General features: G+C 40.2%; 1 protein-coding gene across 3 annotated transcripts; it reads right to left on the minus strand.

Annotated features, from left to right (window-relative positions):
- Positions 1 to 863: 863 nt before the first annotated feature.
- LOC120105795 (putative disease resistance protein RGA3) lies at positions 864 to 19,708 on the minus strand. 3 transcript variants are annotated; one of them, XM_039118534.1, is made up of 6 exons: positions 16,309 to 19,708; positions 15,741 to 15,848; positions 15,197 to 15,491; positions 14,944 to 15,036; positions 14,699 to 14,789; positions 14,358 to 14,620 (listed from the first exon to the last, which is right to left on the minus strand). In XM_039118534.1, exon 1 carries the CDS (start codon positions 19,589 to 19,591, stop codon positions 16,424 to 16,426), a length of 3,168 nt encoding a protein of 1,055 aa, XP_038974462.1. In that variant the 5' UTR covers positions 19,592 to 19,708; the 3' UTR covers positions 14,358 to 14,620; positions 14,699 to 14,789; positions 14,944 to 15,036; positions 15,197 to 15,491; positions 15,741 to 15,848; positions 16,309 to 16,423. The 3 variants fall into 3 exon arrangements, 2 of the variants coding, with proteins under 2 accessions (XP_038974462.1, XP_038974463.1); XM_039118535.1 differs by having other exon boundaries at positions 15,197 to 15,494; XR_005508087.1 differs by lacking the exons at positions 14,358 to 14,620; positions 14,699 to 14,789; positions 15,197 to 15,491; positions 15,741 to 15,848; positions 16,309 to 19,708 and adding exons at positions 864 to 1,355; positions 1,433 to 1,575 and having other exon boundaries at positions 14,944 to 15,177.
- Positions 19,709 to 20,607: the final 899 nt, after the last annotated feature.

Raw genomic sequence — 20,607 nt, forward strand, 5'->3', positions numbered from 1 at the left:
CTCCCGGGGACGCCGGACGCGAGTCCAGGGAGGCCTTGCCTCCCATTCATCCCCTTTTTTTTTTTTTTTTTTTTGAGAACATCTTCCATGGAAGATGAACAGTGAAGTTTGCGGGAAGGAAAAAGGAAAAAGATGAACAGTGAACCTTTTCCTTTTTCCTTTTTTTTTTTTTAATCCGAAAATTATATTCAATCATATTTCATTCAAATCATTATTAAAATCAAACCAGATGCTTGATTATCAATGGAAGATCCATTTATGCAGAAGATCCATTCAGCAATGCATAAAATCCATAAATCCAGATAAAATAATAATTATATATGAAGGATTCTAATCCTAGCATGGAGGCTCTGATACCAATTGATAGTCATAAATAATAACATGCTAAGATTTAGAATCACAAATAATACTGTATTCAAGTTTAAGGGATATACCTGCGGAAGACATATTGAATACGTTCTTCAATCACCTGGAATAATAGCGGCTGGATCTTCCCTTCCTTGCTCCTCTGAAAGGATAGCCGTCAATGGGGCAAGCTATCAACCATATGGAGAGGAGAGGGGGACCTAGCCTATATATAGGAAATATAGAGGAGCCTTCCCATTAAAGGCTCCATAACCCTAATTGGGTTTCCTGGCCTACATACCAAAAGTACCACAATAAATAGGACTCAATCCTATACATCCAAGGTGCACCAAAGCCCATAAAACAAAATGATCACACATCATATTGGGCTTAACCATAGTACCATTCTGAGCCATACGTCTAACCCGTTTTATAAAACAAAAATATGCAATCAGTGTAAGCCCACATTTTGAAATTATTCTAACAGGAGGGCCTCATGACCCTCCGATTTAAGACTGTTGAGGATAGGGCGGCGTTAATGGCGGCTGGCCCGTGGCTGGTGGCGGACCAGCTGCTAGCCATGGAGGACTGGAGGCCAGGGTTCATCCCCAGCACTCATATTGTGAGCCGGGCACTACTGTGGATCCGTCCACCGTGTCTAGCCCTCGAGTTTTGGGACAGCGATCTCATTACGGTGCGACACCCCAAATAATATTGATCAAGACATCTTCTGAACTCTACATCTCATGGCACGCAAGATACATTTTGATATGCAATACATCGCAACTTCAGAAAGAACATCAAAAATTTATTAAAGTTGTGACAAGATTTTCAGTGCAGGAAGTGCAAAGAAAACACTATAATGAGAAGAAGCATCTTAAGAATTCCATGGAGCATGGTGGGGGACCAGCAGAAGCCAATGCTTCGAAACTTGTTTATCAAGACAGCAGACATGCTGAATATATTGTTCATGAAAGAGGCACGCTTCGTATCTGCAAGGCTTCTGCATCCTGCAACCACGAGTCCAGTGAGAAACAGCAGCTTTCATGCAATTTCATAAATCAAAAGAAGTTCATTGGCATCTCACAATTGCTTTTAAGTTGTTGTCTGTCGAACATTGAAGGGTTTTGCAATTGTCCCAAGGCGAATTCCAGTCTTACTACCTCTAGCGCAATATCCTTTAGCGAAAAGGGGAATATAATGATTGATCAGGCTCATACACCTGATTTACTATGCAAAAATACAAAAACAAAAGAAATGATTAAGACAAAAAAGAGAAAAAAACATAACTACTAGTCCGCCATGCTTAAATTACATATGTATAATTCTCACCAGCTGGGACATTTTATTTTCCAAGGAAGGATCTGTAATTCAAGTGATTTGTTGCATGTACATTGCTTCACAACCAATCCAGCTTTTGATACCCTGCTCCATTAAAAGATTATGCGGTGTGATGCAGCAATTTTTATGAAGGTCATAAAAATGGCAGCATCTTATACACCAAATAAAATTTCTGAAATAATTTCAAGCCTTGTAACCCTATAAACTACAATGAAAGATCCTTGCATGAAGAAGAAAAATCCATTTCATTAATTCTGCGCGGTGGGTGGCAAGCAGAAGGCATCATGCTGAATTCTGCTGCCCATGCCGGTGAAATACTTGAAATCGAGTTTTTTACGTACATATCCTTCTAAATATTAAAATTTGCATGAATATCCTTCAAAAATTAATATTTGCATATATACCCTTATAAAATACTTGTTTTGCGTGTATACCCTCTATTTTTCTTTTTTCTTGCATATATGCCCATCCCATCTAACGCCATTAAGAAATTAGCGGTTTAAAATTAAAAATGACTGAAATACCCTTAATAAGTAGATGTGCAAAAAGAAATATTTGATAAGAGTATATATGCAAATAATACTTCGTGAGGGTTTTCATGTAATTTTACATATTTATGAGGGTTTACATAGAAAAATCTAATTTTATTTTTTCTATTTCAATCTGTTTTAGTTTTCAGTGAAATCTATTAACCTGTTGCCCACTTTAGAAATAAAAGATACTTTCATAATTTTAATTAATTTTTAATTTAAATAAATATAATTTTGGCTAATTACATTAGCTGAATCATTGTGTCAAAAGTATTCATGCAAAATAGTGTTTTGTGAGGACAAGCAAGTAAATATTAATTTGGAGTGGATTTATGCAAATTTTAATATTTTGAAGGGTATTGATGCAAAAATTTAATTTTTTTTTGCGTGTATACCTCCTAAATATTTGAAATTGCATGAATAGCCTCCAAAATTACTATTTTTATATATACCCTTATAAACATTTTTTTTTTTTTTTGCATGTTTACCCATTAATGGTATTTTCATCATTTTAATTGTAAACTTCTAATTTCTTAATGGCATTAGATGGCATGGGTATATATACAAAACAAGTATTTGATGAAGGTATACATGCAAATATCAAATTTGAAAGAATATTCTCGCAAATTCTAATATTTAGGAGGGTATGTACGCAAAAAATCCTTAAAAATAATTTCACATATGGGCTATATACCTGTGCTTGGTCTTCCAATCTCATTGCTTCTAGCAAAAACTTTGAGGTTGGATCATGCACTTTCAATAGCAAAAGAAGCAAATAAAAGGTACGAAAATAAAGATGATAATAGATAAATAGAACTCAGAAATCAAATACATACGAACTTTCACCTGCAGAGACATCATCGGTTCCAACAAAGTTGACGAAAAAAGTTCTCCAGTATGACAATCATGATCCAAGTGCATGCCTGGATGGAAGTTGTTACTGAGGTCCTGTTCAAATGCATGTCAATAGTGATCTTAGTGCGAGGCTAATAGAAGCAAACAATGCTAAATTCTTCTGCTTAAGCTTGTGAAACAATGGTTGTCATCAATCCTTCGTCTGCATGACAACCAGAGAGAATTAGTCTTGACTTTCCTATTTAGTCTCTGTACTATTAATGCATGTTTCCAACAAGTGGTTTTTAGAATTCATACCGTAGATGGGTAATTGCTTGTGCTATATATGACTGTGCTGGAACCCCAGCTACGAATGCACTTGGACGGAAGCCTTCAGAAACAAGGACTTAAAGCTGGTCTGTTGGGCCTGCCAGATCATACAAAAGCAAAAGGAAGGATATAAAAACAAACAGGATGATAGATCAAAAAAATCAAAAGGTGGAAGAATGTTTTTCACCAAGCAACCTTTTACTTTTGAGAATAAATTATCACCAAATTTTCCCCCTCCACTACAGGAAATGTCGGTTTTACCGACGTTTTTTTGCCGATGCTTTTCACAAGTGTCACGCCCCGAATTCGGTTCATGACACGGCCGTGCTATTACGAACCTTTGCCCGCAATAACACGTAGCCACTTTAAAACTTTAAATCAATTATGAACAATTTCTTTCTTGTATGTAATCAAATGTTTCATCATTAAGGATTGTTACAGAGCTTCTAAAAAATATCAGCATTTAATATTCTACTTTTTCCATCATCCTGAAGCATGTCACGCTCCTTGCTCCTAGCAATCCTATTTGTCTGTGAGAACATAAATGAATGGGTGTGAGCTATAACAGCTCAGTAAGTAACCATGCATAATCTTATCAGATCAAGTATAATATTTTGCATGCCAGTGCATTATTTTGAGAAATTAACAGTTGTAACAAAATAAGTATTTCATATAAACAAATCAGTCATAAAAGTATGCATGTCCATTTATGCAACTTTATAAACATGGTTATGCATCATAAAACTTTTGCCATTATCCTATAATTCATGCTTTGAAATCCGTATTTGTCATAATTCATGCTTTGAAAGCCGTACTTATCATTATTCCTGCTTTGAAATCCATACTATAATAATTCATGCTTTGAAATCCGTGCTTGTCATAATTCATGCTTTGAAATTCGTGCTTTCAGATAATAGTGCAGCTATGGTCACTATTATTACCCGTGACAGGGCCATAATCTTTACCAACTATTATTCCCTGTGGGCAGGGTCTAAGCCAAGCTATTATAACCCGCTGGCGAGGGCCGTATGTCGAGCTACTGTAACCCGCTGGCGAGGGCCATAATCTTTGCCAACTATTGTTCTCCGTTGGCAGGGTCTAAGCCAAGTTATTATAACCCGCTGGCGAGGGCCGTATGCCGAGCTACTGTAACCTGCTGGCGAGTGCCATAATCTTTGCCAACTATTGTTCCCCGTTGGCATGGTTTTAGCCAAGCTATTATAACCCGCTGGCGAGGGCCGTCTGCCGAGCTACTGTAACCCGCTGGCGAGGGCCATAATCTCTGCCAACTATTGTTCCCCATCGGCAAGGTCTAAACCAAGCTACTATAACCAGCTAGCGAGGGCCGTATGCCGAGCTACTGTAACCCGCTGGCGAGGGCCATAATCTTTGCCAACTATTGTTCCCCGTTGGCAGGATCTTCTTCCAGTTACTATTACCCACTGGCACGGGTCGTACAGCCAAGTTACTTTTACCCACTGGCGGGGGTCGTAAAGCCAAGTTACTTTTACCCACTGGCGGGGGTCATATGCCTAGTTACTGTTACCCACTGGTGGGGGTCGTGCATAGCGATCTGAGAGTTCTTAAAACATATCATGCTTTTCATAAATCTTTTCTCATAGATACATTGGAAACTGAATAATGGCATCATGCTAAATAAAACTCATAATCATGCTGAAAACTATTTTTCTATGCATCTTTCTACATCATCATAATCATGTGTATATAATATAATAATAATCATGATCCAAAATCATGTAATCATTTGCTAACACATGCTTGATCCTAATTTTGTGAAAACATATATAATCATATACAATTTCATAATCGAGTAGTCACAAGTATTTGATAAAACATAAGATTATATCAGGGTTATTTTTTCCACAATTTATATACACAATTCCAATTGCATAAATAATACTTTTTCATCTTATAAAACGTGATACATAATCCATAATAAGATTAAGACATGTTACTTACCTAAATTGCTCACCCAAATGCCAATTCTCCAATACCTAGCAAGATCATTAAAATTACATATCACCTGCATATTTAATTTCTATTTATTTATAATCTTAAAGTCATTTACAGCCCATCCATTGAACTCAATTTCATTTTCGGGTCAGGCCCATGGCCCAATTCAATTTCTGGTTCTGGTCTAATCTACTTTTTGGTTCGGATTTGATTCCATTTCTGGTTCAGGTCTGGGTCAATTACATATTGGTTCAGATCTGACTCAATTAATTCTGCGTTTAAGAATATTGGGCTCAGATAAGGGCCCAATCCAGCCTGGGGCCTTTAAAGCTCGGTTCATTTGAAGCCCACCGCCGGAATCAGGCCCAATTCAACCCACATCAATTTTTATTTTATTTTCCTTTCTTCTTTTCTTTTCTTTTTTTTTTCTTTTCTTTTCTTTTCTTCTATTTCTTTTTCTTTTCTTTCTTCTCCTCCCTTCCCGAACCTTCTTCTCCTTTCTTCTTCCCATCCCGATCTCCTCCCCCTCCTCTTCTCCTCTCCTCCCATGAGGCAAGGGGCTTGACGGAGTGCTCGGGCGGAGGCCGGCCCGAAGCCAGCGGCGCTTGCGGCGGCTGCAGCCCAACCTGTAGCAGCCGCGGCCCGGCTGGACGCTCTCCTTCTCCACCTCCAGTGGAGGAGATGGGGCATGGCACCCATTGAGAAGAAGGAACCGGCTGAAGCCGGTGGTGAACGCAGGGTGTGCGGCCACACCCAAGGTGCTCGCACAGCCCACGGCCGGCTCTGCGACTGCAGCCCGTGGACAACCCGATGGCGTCCACGACCGGAGAATAGAAGAATCCTCTTCACCTTCTTCTTCTCCGGTCACCTCCAGCTGAGATCAAACCGGTTCCACCTATGGGAACCGAATTTGCATGATCCGAGGACCCTTCCAAGAATCAGAAGGTATGTATGCATTTTAGGATTTTAGACCTAGGGTTTTGATTGAAGGGGGAAAAGCCATGATCGGGTGAAGGAGAAAGATCTTCGGCCAATGTCAGATCACGGCCGATCACGAGTGAGATCTCCCCCTTCCTCCACCGCATCTTATTCCTACCCTTCCTCTTCTTCTTCCATTTTGATTATTACACTAGATCAACGGAATGTAGTTCATGAACAAGGGTGATAAGAAATTTACCTAGCTCCAAGGAGCTGTGAGGCCTTTCCGACGGGATACTGTGTCTCCTCCAGCGGCTCAGCCTCCTACTCTGACGGTGTCGCTCCCGATCCGATTCCTTTGTAACAGAGAAAGGAGTGAAAGGCGGATGAAGGGTAAGCGATGGAGTCCCTCGGTGAGGAGGAGTCTGTGGCTTTTATAGCCCTCTTCGAGAAGAGAGGGAAGGGAGATCGGCAGTATCAGGGTGGTTATAACCGCCTGGCTTCTCCTTCTTCCTGAAGCTTCCTTAATTTAGATCCCCAGATGGGCCGACTATGGTCCAGGTCGACCGATCTGGGCCCAATATTTATTTACAACAAGCGTCGGCAATTTTCGGTCTAACGTCTAAACCAAGCGTCGCCAAAAGACGACGCTAATACGCGTCGGTGTAGTCGTAGGCCTAAGACGACGCTAGAAAGCGTCGTCGGAAGCCAACGACCCCCCTCCAAACAACCTCCTGTCGGAAGCCACCCTCACACGCTGTCTCTCTCTCTCTCTACCCGGCCACCGCCCTCCTCTCTCTCATCCCTCCTCCCTCAACCCATTTCAGAGATCGGAAAGCATCTATTTAACCAGTAGTATTACCCACATCTCTCTCGCCCATTCCTCGTCCTCTCTCTCTCTTCAGAAACATCGGTCAACAGTGCTTCATAGAGATAGAGGTACAGAGACCAAACCCTTCTCCAATCCCTCTTTTGCTCGATCTTTTTGACTTTTTTTTGGTTGTTTTCTCATATTTTCTTGGGATCTGTTATACCCTCAGATGTCGATGAGTTCTATGCGATGTGCGATCTAGGTGAGATTTTTTTATTTTTTTTTGGTAAAGATCGGTAGAAGTTTGAGATCAGGGTTGTTTTGGTGTTGGATCTGGTTCTTGGAATCGAGGGATTTGGGTGTGGGTTGATTTGATGCAGAGAAGGAGAACTTGTGCTTGTATGGGCATCCTGGAGGGATGTGGGAGGTGACGTTGCCGGCGAAGGAGGTGCCGCCGGAGCTGCCCGAGCCGGCGCTCGGGTTCAACTTCACGAGGGACACAGCGATAGAAAGGAGCCGGTGCACAGCGACTCGTGGCTCCTTTCTGTCGCCTTCTTCTTCGGAGCCCGCTTCAATGGCAACGAGAGGCGATCGCACCCTGGCCATCCGGCCCCCAGGGCCTCATGTTCCCCATGATCGAGTCCCCCGGCGCCGCCGAGCTCGCCATCTCATTCTGCTGTTTCCCGCCGCACGGCGTCCGCGGTCCGCCGACACAGTGGTGCACGCCTCCGCCTACGGCATCAACGATGGCTACCTAGCGCGGGTTGACGAGGAGCTGCTGGTGATGTGCCAGGTGGAGACGGCGGCGGGGCTGGCGGAGATCGAGGCGATCACCGGCGTCGAGTGGGTCGATGTGGTGCAGATGGAGCCGCTGGATCTGAGCGCCTGCAGGTGGAGTCCCCATTCTTCAGCCTCTTTTTATGGAAGATGCCACTTTAAATTGCAGACTATTGTTTTAGATGCATGCCCTTATGTTATTCATCGGACAAGATCACTAGTATGTGTTCGTTTAATGCTTCCTGAAGAGATCTCGCTTGTTACTTGCCCTCCAGATTATGCATATGATAAGTTTACAAGGTCAATTTTCTAAACCAATTGGCTATCTTGGTTTCTGAACAAAACACTTGAAAATACTAATGAGATTTCATGAACAGGCCTTCTAGTGTTCCTGAAAGAGCTTATGTTCAGTGGGAAATTGAGCTACTTGGCTTTGAAATGCCTAAGGTAATGAAGCTTCTTAAGTGCTCCAAACATCTGGAACTCTTATGTATTGTGGTCCTTCCCTCTGTTTTGCTAAAGAAAAAGGGGGATTCTTGTGAATTTTGAATTGATGGTTTTAAATTGCTTAGAACCTCTAATATGTGCTTTGATCATCTCGTGGTTTGTCAATTTCACAGAAAATAGGCAGGCCTTGCTTTTTAACCTATCAGAAACCTGATTCTTTACTGCTTTAATGTTGAGGAAGTTTCATTTGTTGTTTTGTTTGTACATACTGGAAAATTCCAAAGGTTTATTTGAATATTTGGAGAGCGTAATATTATTTTTTTGATTACATCGACTGCATTCTTGCCCTAGCTTGAATTTCTTGTGAGGTTTGAGCATAATGTACTGGACTTGTAAAGGCTTTTGTGACATGTAAAAAGGCTAATGGAAGGAAATTGCAAAATTCTAGGAACATTTTAAAAGCAAAATGTCAGTATGAATAAACAAGCTGCCTGAGACTGTTGATTTGAATCTCAGAGATTTGAATGTTTGTGTCAATGTAAATGTAATACAGGTTCATATTGTTATAATGCATTTTTATAATTTACATTTGTATTTTTATTTGTTTTAAAAAATATCAATCCCGACGCTTTAAAGCGTTAGTAAATAAAAGTTGTGGCACGCCTACGCCGACGCTAAGAAAAGCGTCGGCCAAATACATTTGCCGATGCTTTAAAGCGTCGGCGAAAACCCAAAACCTTTGGGCTTTTCTGACACTTTAAAGCGTCGGCGAATGTCGTTTTTTGCCGACGCTTTTATTAGCGTCGGGAAAGCCCTGTTTTTGCCGACGCTTTCTCTTAGCGTCGGCAAAAACCGGACCCATGCCCACCTGCCCAACGTCGGACCTACGCTTTGGGGTGCGTGGGCTGGAAATTTGCCGACGCTTAAAAGCGTCGGTAGAGACCAAAAAAACCGCCGGGAGATATCCTTTCTTTTGTAGTGCTCCCAAGCAACTAGTAAAGCTATTTTTTTTCCCTTAGATTTTACTAATTGCGGGTCGCGAATTACCTCTCAAACTTCTTTTGGCAGGTCATTATTGCTGTTGCTTGATGTTGTTGAAGACAAGAGATACTGGTGTTGAAGGAGAATGTGCCAATCGGGTACCGAGATATCAATCTGCTTGTGAGAGAAAAGAAGAAAATTAGATCAGATAGATATCAGACCACATCATGAAAATAATATCTGATTGGGTTCGGTAAAATTAAGAAATTCGTCCTAATGATGGTATGATACGCACTTCTGTTTGAGCAATTTTAAGACACCAACTGGTATCAGATATCCTCTCTTGAAGGTAAGGTCATGAGAATATGTACCTGAAAGGATGAGAATGATGCCGAGTATCAAATAGTTACCAAGTCGTATAACATCCCTTGCTTGCTGAAGCAGCTGCAAAATATGAAGAATAAATTGATGGGCCTATTTGCCAATTATCTTCCATTCATAACTACAGAAAGAGGAAATAAAGGAGAAACGGAGATGGAAACCATTTCTGACCTTTTTCTTGTACAGTTGATTGTCATTGGCCCATACTTGCTGATTGTTCCAACATCAGATCAAAGGCCAATCAGGCAGCCCTCGACGATAGATTTTGCTGAAGAGAGTCAACTTGTGGAGGGAAGGGAAGCGCGGTTGTTCTTCACCAGCACCCACTAACCATTCTGGGAGAGACTCTGCTTCTCGATCATCAAGCTGTATGTGCTCCACGGCATTCACACCCTCCACCATCTTCAATTCCTCACAATCACGAACGCATAGGTTTTTGAGTCTAGGAAAGTTGGATGCTCTCTCCAAACTTGAGTTCCTAATCAAGATCAATTTTGTAAGGGAGGGGAGGTTTTGTATTTCTCTCAGGCTGTGGGCACTAGCAATATGTAACTCCTTCAGGGCGGTGGCATGACAGAGGAGGCTCTCCGGAAGAGACCTCAACTTCGGACATTCATATATGTTCAAAAACTTGAGAGAAGGTAGCAACGAAGTTGTCTGGTTGTCCTTCTTGTCCCACCGCCACCACCATTCTTCCCAATTAGGCATGTTTTCAAATCCAAGTGTCTCTAGTTTGGGGAAGGAGAAGCAAGAGTCTGTTTTTCTTCCATTCCGCCCTCTTGAACCAGCACTACCACCCACCAGCAATAAGAATTCAGGCCCGATGCTAGTGACTGCAGAAACACCTTTAATCCAGAGGTACTCTAGTTGTGCCAATATTCCCAGGGATGGAAGTTGCTGGCATAAGGCACAATTCTTCAGATCCAGCCATCGCAGGTTGCGGAGCGATGACGAGGAGGGTGTCATCATCCAGCTGGGAAACTCATGGCCGAGGTAGCCATTGATTTTAAGAAATTCAAGGCATGGCGGTGGGCAGAGCTCCTCGAATACCTCCCCTATTCTTTTGATATCTTCCTCTACGTAATCATTTGCACGAGACTGCTGCACATCAGAAGAGCTGCTCGGTAGCGTGCAATACAAATGTAGGCGGAAAACATGGGGCATGGCTTGAAGTGCAGCCGCTTTTGCTAAAGCCCCGTCTGATACCTTCTCCAATTTGACCATGCTAATAAACCTGAGCTGGGAGAGGGATTTTAACTCTTCCAAGGTGCAGAACCTCCCGTGTTGATATCTCTTGTGCTCCTGCTCCCTGACATCTTCTCCAACTCCAGATCTGCAGCCCTCGCAACCATTTGCTACAAATCCTCCAAGTGAACGTAGTTGTTTCAGTCTCCCTATTCCTACAGGCAGAACATCAAGTGGTGCACCCCAGACATCTAGAATCCTTAGATTGATTAACCCCATGACACGTCGAGGGAGGTTGTGCAAATATTTACAATCCATGAGCAACAGGGATTGGAGATTTCTAAGATTCCCTACACTCTTCGGTATCTCTCTTATTCTAGTATTAGAGAGATCAAGACTCCTAAGGTGCACAAGATCTCCCAAGGAAGTTGGGAGATTGGCAATGGCTGTTTTACTTAAGTTCAGGACCCTTAAACTCCTCAGCTTTCTGAAGAGATCTTCTGGAAGATCGTGAATAAGTGAGGCATGGAAGAATGACAAGGTCCTCAAGGATGCTTGATTCATCATCGAGTCAGGTATGGTTTCTATGTTTTCATCGACAATTGTTAAACGGCGTAGTTTTATCGATGAAGAGGAGGACTTGAACTTGTTTTCAAACGCTTGTGCATCCCCGATGAAGCACTCATTCCCTGCTATATGCTGAGCTAGAGACCGCAGGAGGTCATGCATGCTGCAAAATAATTGATCATACGAAGAAGGATCTGGCTGTAGGAGGTTTCTTTGCACCAACTCCTTCCAATACCCTTCTGCCGCATCTTCCAAGGGTGTATTGCCTTCGGATGTTACAAAGCCCTCTGCAATACAAATATTGACAAAATAATTTCGATTTATTAGGCGGTCCTCAGGAAATAATGAAAGGGAAGTGAAGCATTGCTTCAGAGGAGGCGGTAAATCCAGATAGCTCAAGTACAATGGGCCCAACTCCTCTTTTGGAAGTTTCGTAAAAGACCATGCTGGACTAGAGAGGACTTTTTCCCATTCTGAATGCCTTTTCTCCTTGGTTCGAAGAACCCCTCCAACAGTCCGAAGAGCAAGCGGAAGGCCATCGCATTTCTCTACAATTCTCATTCCGACATCGCTCAACACATGCATGTCTTCTTCCTCACATTCCTTAAATACCATCCCACAAATTAATGACCAACCATCCTCTTGAGACAACTTCTCCACCCTATGGATGTATACCGCTCCCATCTGTCTAGCAATAGCTTCATGTCTACTTGTTATCAAAATTTTACCATCTATATAAGCTTTATACGACCATGTATCGGATGCTATGTATCCATTGAAGGGGTTGTACGTATGCTACATGATACAAGCACTAAGGATTATTGCGTAGGGTTAAAAAAAAACTTACTGTTAAGTATTAACCATGTAGATGTACCAAAAAGAATTAAAAATACAACCATGAAATATTATTCTTCATACAGTTTGTAAAATTGGCCTTGTAGGAGCATGTGAATATGTTATATCACTATGAATTTTTGAAAGGATAATAATTATGTGAAGTAATTTGTATGGTTGTTATGTATCACATGCAATTAGTAATCTTACAATACAATAAAATGACACTTATTTTTTTTGAAGGGGAGACAAATATTTATTAAGGGAAAGAATGTGCAAGAAAATATGAATACCAAGAGACAAAATCAAGGAAAAGAAAAAGACTGAGCTCTCATTGACAAACTATAGTTCGGATAATATTCCACAACTTAGCAATGCTGGGCAACTGTTTTTGAGGGCAAAGCATGGACTATTCATTGTATGGTTTGAGTCCTATCTTGAACACTTCGGTTTCCAGTAGTTCTGGCTATTAAAAATATGAAAGTTTTTCTTTCTAACAAGCCCATAAGATAGCCGCTTGAGTAATAACTTTAGATATGTATTTTTTTTCCTTTGATCCAACTAGAAAACTATAAAAAGACATGTAAAAAATAATATACAAGTATTCAGAAGTTTATTATAAAGAAACCTGATCCGGTGCAAGTATCAGTTGAGAGGCATGCGAAGGTTGCACATCAGATGTGTATTTTCTTATGTTAGACTTCTACTCGAGAATTTGGGAGGAAACTTCCAGATGATGTCCTATCAGGATTCAAATTTAGATTTTGAATACTTTTTGGATCCCGATATTAAGTAAAAAATTTATTAAAATAAAATATGCAACCCAAGATTTGAACCAATGGTTTGAATGAAAACCTTCAACCATTGGGCAACAACATGTGTCCCTATTTTATATGGGTAGTTTAATATACTAATTCACGTGTTTATGTCATTAAATAATCATTTGATATACATTGTGATATTATATATATATTTTATATTTTAATCATTATTTTATAAAAATAAATTTTCTTCTCTTTGATAAAAATGAAAAACAAAATATACTTTATTTTATTCTTTATGACATTTTCAAATATTTATTATTAAAATATTTAAAATTATTAACTTCCACATATTCCTATATATATATATATATAGTTTCCTTACAAGCTCTCTAAGAATGGATAATTCATGATGATTTTTATTGATGCTATAACTAAAGCATAATAATAATATTTGATGCAAAAATTACTAACATTTTTATTTTAAATAAGTTTTGATTTTTAATATTTTAATACAAATCTATTTACACCAGTAACTCGTCGGTCTTCGTGCAGATTCAATAATCACGCCTTAGATCTTTAGTTACCTGTATGTCGTGTGCGATCTGTATAATAAATTCTATTCTTGTTCTTTATTATTATATAGTCGGTATTGTTTCATCACGTATGCTAAAAGTTTGATTTATATCCAAATAATATCCTACTTATATCTGTAATAGGATAGAAAAAATATGAATATAATATCCGGCTTATATCTGTATTTATTCAGAACAAACATGGATATATTTAACATCTCACTTGTATCCATATATATTTAAAAATATTTGTATCCATTTAATATCTGTATCCATATTTATTTTCTTAAAAAATATGAATATATATAAAAATATATTAATATCCGATCCTTCAGACCGAATACAACCGGCTCCATTAAGCCATCGGGTTTGTGATATAAATCATATTCTTTAAAAAATATTTCACGTATTATTATGGGTCCTATCTGAATCTTGCATCAACCCAAACGACCTGCATCCAAATGTCAACTGGGGAAACAAACGTACTGACATCCAATAATCCCACAAAGAAGCTTTAGTCAAAATAAATAAATAAAAAAAATCTAAGTGGCAGAACTGAGGCTCAGGTTGAAAGACATTGCCGCAAAACTATCCCAGAAATATTTCACACCCTTTATTCAGATACAGCACAATTTATGCTGCTGGCAGAGAGCAAAATCAGTTCAACGCAATAATATCAAGGTCATATGGGGTGTATGGGAGTTTGCCACATGGCGTGACACCCCAAATAATATTGATAAAGGCATCTTCTGAACTCTACATCTCATGACACGCAAAATACATTTTGATATGCAATACATCGCAACTTCAGAAAGAACATCTAAAATTTATTAAAGTTGTGACAAGATTTTCAGTGCAGGAAGTGCGAAGAAAACACTATAATGAGAAGAAGCATCTTAAGAATTCCATGGAGCATGGTGGGGGACCAGCAGAAGCCAAGGCTTCGAAACTTGTTTATCAAGACAGAAGACATGCTGAATATATTGTTCATGAAAGAGGCACGCTTCGTATCTGCAAGGCTTCTGCATCCTGCAGCCACGAGTCCAGTGAGAAACAGCAGCTTTCATGCAATTTCATAAATCAAAAAGAAGTTCATTGGCATCTCACAGTTGCTTTTAAGTTGTTGTCTGTCGAACATCGAAGGGTTTTGCAATTGTGCGAAGGCGAATTCCAGTCTTACTACCTCTAGCGCAATATCCTTTAGAGAAAACGGAAATATAATGATTGATCAGGCTCATACACTTGATTTACTATACAAAAATACAAAAACAAAAGAAATGATTAAGACAAAAAAGAGAAAAAAACATAACTACTAGTCCGCCATGCTTAGATTACATATGTATAATTCTCACCTGCTGGGACATTTGATTTTCCAAGGAAGGATCAGTAATTCAAACGATTTGTTTTGTGTACATTGCTTCACAACCAATCTAGCTTTTGATACCCTGCTCCATTAAAAGATTATGCAGTGTGATGCAGCAAGTTTTATGAAGGCCATAAAAATGGCAGCATCTTATACACCAAATAAAATTTCTGAAATAATTTCAGGCCTTATAACCCTATAAACTACAATTAAAGATCCTTGCATGAAGAATAAAAATCCACCTCATTAATTCTGCACGGTGGGCTGCAAGCAGAAGGCAACATGCTAAATTCTGCTGCCCATGCCTGTGAAATACTTGAAATCTCAAAGAGACCCATGTGCTGTGTGATCATGTACACGCAGCATATGCACTGGTGGTAACAAGAAGTATAGATTCAACTTTGCTGGTTAAGAACATTAGAGACTCAAAACTTGAGATAATTGCTTGTGCTATATATGACTCTGCTGGAACCACAGCTATGAATACACTTGGACGGAAGCCTTCAGAAACAAGGACTTAAAGCTGGTCTGTTGGGCCTGCTAGATCATACAAAAACAAAAGAAAGGATATAAAAACAAACAAGATGATAGATCATTACTTATCAGGAAATTTGAATGCCATATGCTCTTCACATCAAAAAAATCAAAAGGTGGAAGGATGTTTTTCACCAAGCAACCTTTTACTTTTGAGAATAAATTATCACCAAATTTCCCCCCTCCCAAGCAACTAGTAAAGCTATTTTTTTCTCTTAGATTTCACTAATTGCGGGTCTGATAACGAATTACCTGTCAAACTTCTTTTTGCATGTCATTATTGCTGTTGCTTGATGTTGTTAAAGACGAGAGATACTGGTGTTGAAGGAGAATGTGCCAATCCTATACCGAGATATCAATCTGCTTGTGAAAGAAAAGAAGAAAATTAAGATCACATAGATATTAGACCACATCATGAAATAATGTCTTATTGGGGATCGGTAAAAGAAATGTTCCTAACAATTTTAAGACATTTCCGTTTGAGCAATTTTAAGACATCAACTGACAGGGCCAAATGGACCAAAGCAACAACTCGGGCCTAGAAAGGCTTTTATATAATGCTTTTCCCATGCCAACAAAGGGAAGGATTGATAGTGTGTCATCTAATTCAAAGTGCAACTAAGATAAGTAATCATACGATAGCCAAAGGAAGGTATTGTTATGCATATCATCCAGTCTCGGACCATGCAATATGCGCACCCGGATTAATTCCATGCATTCAATGAAAGAAGGCAGCCAAGAAAATAAAATAAATAAAAAATTGGTATCAAATAGCATCTTTTGGAGGCAAGGTCACGAGTAATCTAAACAGAATATATACCTGAAAGGACAAGAATGGTGCAGAGTATCACGGAGTTGGCAAGTAATCTCACATCTCTTGCTTTCTAAAGCAGATGTAAATAGAGAGAAGGAACTGGTTGCTTCAAGATGTGTCATCAAATCAGAGGCCAATCAGGCAGCCCTCGGCGACAGATTTTGTTGGAGAGAGTCAACTTCTGGAGGAAAGGGAAGCGCGGATGTTCTTCACCAGCACCCGCTAACCACTCTGGGAGAGACTCTGCTTCTCGATCATCAAGCTGTATGTGCTCCATGGCATTCGCACCCTCCACAACCTTCAATTCCTTACAATCGTCAACATCTATGTGTTTGAGTACAGGAAAGTTGGACACTCTCTCCAAACTTGAGTTGTGGGCCAAGATCAACTCTGTAAGAGAGGGGAGGTTTTGTATTTCTCTCAGGTTGTGGGCACGTGTAATTTCTAATGTCTTCAGGGCGGTGACATGACAGAGAAGGCTCTCCGGAAGAGACCTCAACTTCGGACATCCATTAATGATCAATATCTTAAGAGAAGGTAGCAACGATGTTGTCTGGTTGTTCTCCTCCTCCCACCGCCACCACCATTCTTCCCAATTAGGCATGTTTTCAAATACAAGTGTCTCTAGTTTGGGGAAGGAAAAGCAAGAGTCTGTTTTTCTTCCATTCCGCCCTCTTGCACCAGCACTACCACCCGCCAGCAACAAGAATTCAGGCCCGATGCTCGTGATTGCAGAAGCACCTGAAATGGAGAGGTAACATAGTTGTGGCAGCATTCCCAAGGGTGGAAGTGGCTGGCATAGACCACAATTCTTGAGATCCAGCCATTGTAGGTTGCGAAGCAATGACGAGGAGGGTGTCATCATCCAGCTGGGAAACTTACGGCCGAAGTAGCCATTGATTTGAAGCTTTTCAAGGCCTGGTGGTGGGTGGAGCTCCTCGAAGACCTCTCCTATTCTCTTGATATCTTCCTCCTGGTAATCATCTGCATGAGGATGCTGCACATCAAAAGAGCTGCTCGGTAGGGTGCAATGCAGAAATAGAACAGTGAGATGGGGCTTGGCTTGAAGTGCAGCGGCTTTTGCTTCAGCCCTGTCTGATACCCTCTCCAATTTGACCATGCTAATAAACCTGAGCTGGGAGAGGGATTTCAACTCTTCCAAGGTGCAGAACCTCCCGTGTTGATATCTCTTGTGCTCCTGCTCCCTGACATCTTGTCCAACTCCAGATCTGCAGCCCTCGCTACCATTCACCACAAATCCCACGAGTGTATTTAGTTGTCGCAGTCTCCCTATTCCTATTGGCATACCTTCAAGTGGTGCATCCTCGACAACAATAACCTTTAGACTGATTAACCTAAGGACACCGCTAGGGAGGCTATGCAAATATTTACAATCCTCGAGTAGCAGAAATTGGAGATTTCTAAGATTCCCTATACTCTCTGGTATCTCTCTTATTGAACTATTAGAGAGATCAAGAGTTCTAAGGTGCACAAGATCTCCCAAAGAAGTTGGGAGATTGTTGATGGCTGTTTTACGTAAATTCAGGATCCTTAAACTCCTCAGCTTTCTGAAGAGATTTTCTGGAAGATGACGAATAAGTGGGATATGGAAGAATGACAGGGTCCTCAAGGATGTCTGTTTCATTATCAAGTCAGGTATAGTTTCTAAGTTTCCATCTACAATTGATAAACGACGTAGTTTTATCGATGAAGAGGAGGACATGATCTTGTTTTCAAATGCACGTGCATCTCCGACAAAGCACTCATCCCCTGCTATATGATAAGCTAGAGACCGCAGGAGGTAATGCATCCTGCAACCTTTTTCTTCGTAATATCGAGGAGCTGGCTGTAGAAGGTTCCTTTGCAGCAACTCCTTCCAATACCCTTCTGCTACATCTTCCAAGGGCGTATCGTCTTCGGATGTTACAAAGCCCTCTGCAATACATCTATTGCCCAAACAAACTCCAAGAATTGGGAAGTCCTCAGGAAATAATATAATGGAGGTGAAGCACTGCTTCAGAGGAGGTGGTAAATCTAGATAGCTCAAGTACAATGGGCCCATCTCCTCTTTTGGAAGTTTTGTAAAAGACCATGCTGGACTAGAAAGGACTTTGTTCCATTCTGAATGCCTTTTCTCTTTAGTTCGCAGAAGCCCTCCAACAGTCCGAAGAGCAAGCGGAAGGCCATCACATTTCTCTACAATTTGCATCCCGACATCACTTAACTCGTGCATCTCTCCTTCCTCGACTTCCTCAAACACCATCTTGCAAATTAATGACCAACCATCCTCTTGAGACAACTTCTCCACCCTATGAATGCATACTGCTCCCATCTGTCTAGCAATAGCTTCATGTCTACTTGTTATCAAAATTTTACTATTTGCCGAACCACTATGCAAGGGCTTTCTTAGTAACTCATTCCATGCTTGCGCATCCCAAACATCATCCAAGACTAGGAAGAATTTCTTGTTCATGATGACTTGACTAAGCATGGGTTCGAGCACTTCCTTCTCCTTAGCCTCTCCAGGATCACCTCCAGCTTGTTTTATTATAGATCTCAGTAAATCGAACTCGAAGAAGTCTTGGGACACGCACAACCAAATCCGTGACTTTGGGTTGAACTTGTCTCGAAGCTTCCTATCATTATAAATGTTTTGAGCAAGAGTAGTTTTGCCTATCCCCCCCATGCCAACAATGGCAAAGACTTGGATTTTTTTGTTATCTTCCTTTATCAGCAAGTCCGCCAACCTCCTTGTATCATCCTCAATTTTCTCTCCCACAAGATCTGGTTCGACAATAGGAGATGTCTTACGGCTTATTCTACTCTTGTAGTGGTCATCACGAGGAGAAGGTATAAGATGGAGGTCATCTTTGTCCTTGGCAAGTTGTTCAAGCTCACGGTTGAGATTTCTAATTTTGTGGCCAATCTCATGACGGAATTTACCTTCATGCCAGCAAGAAATAGGAGGGTAGCAACAGCGTACCAACTCACCACAACAAGATGATGATGAGTGTGAGCTGAGAAGCTTTTCGCCCTCGATCCGACATTCATCGATGATGTCGTCTGCATCGTACATGAGATCTCGCAGCTCGTTCAGCCAAAGGTTGATGGCCTCGTTGTCGAAGCGTCTATTCTCTGCATCAGCGAGAATGGCTTGCATCCTCTTCAGTCTCCTATGAAGCTCCTTGATTTCCTTGGGCACACCCAAGATCTTGGCAGCCTCTTCCTCCGCATAGGTTAATAGCATCGTACACAAACGAGAGACGAAGGCATTCAGGACCATCGCCATTTTTTCGCTTCAACTTCAACAAAGACACGACACTAGTTGAAGGATGGTGGGAAGGAAGAGCTTTCAAGGGAATAAGTTTTTTTTTTTTTTTCACTCTGTCATCCTTATCTTTCGTGTAGGACCATTTAATGATGTCATTAACCTTCTTTTAATATTTTCTATTCCTTGGAGCAGAGCTATCAACTTAGCAAGCATTTCTTTTTATTATTATTATTATTTTATTCTGAAACCATAGTTTATTTTCATTCGTTTATTTTTACTTATAAAGAAGTCATTTTATCTTCTCTCTATATATTTGATTTGGTGGAATAGCGCTTTCCATGGAACAAGTAGTTCTTGTTTTATTTTTCAAACATTGTTTTATTCTTCCATTCTCATCTTGCGTATAGGAAGCGAGCCGGGTCCACCATTTACTTACTCAGACCATTAGATGGTGTTGTTAAGCTTCTTTTTATATTTTTCGGAATTGATCTATCAACTGAGCAAGCATTTTTTATTTTATTTTGACGGTGGTGTTTGCTTTCTTCTTATATTGGGCCAACTTTTCTTCTTGTGTTTTTTCTTTTTTATGGTGTCATTTACCTTTTTTTTTAATAATTTCAGTTTGTTGGAACAGTGTCTTAATATCGAAAAAAAATTAAACCTCTAGTCATGTGTATGAAAGTTTCTGAATGTTGGAATAAATTAAACCTCAAGTCACATGGTATGAAGAGTAACCGTAGTTGTACCTTTCATATAATAACATGATTGGTTTTCTTTCGCAACATTAACTATTAGATCGTATTTTATATAAATTTCAAATAACTCCAATCTTTTTCTTTTACTGCAGTATAGATTAGAAAGTGAACATCATACTTTGAAAACTGTGCAAAGTAATCCAATGATGGCGTCAGGAGATCAATTATTTTTTTTTTGTGGAAGATACAACTCAAATCCAGAATAGCTAAAGTAATTGAACTTTTTATATTAATTTCATGTAGAGAGTTTGATTAAACAAAAAATCTTGTGCATATCAG

Source organism: Phoenix dactylifera, unplaced genomic scaffold, assembly GCF_009389715.1.
Source record: "Phoenix dactylifera cultivar Barhee BC4 unplaced genomic scaffold, palm_55x_up_171113_PBpolish2nd_filt_p 000371F, whole genome shotgun sequence".
Classification (NCBI taxonomy): domain Eukaryota; kingdom Viridiplantae; phylum Streptophyta; class Magnoliopsida; order Arecales; family Arecaceae; genus Phoenix; species Phoenix dactylifera.

Bases quoted from the DNA above. Each gene is read 5' to 3' on its own strand.
- LOC120105795 (XM_039118534.1), bottom strand. From the start codon at position 19,591: ATGGCGATGGTCCTGAATGCCTTCGTCTCTCGTTTGTGTACGATGCTA.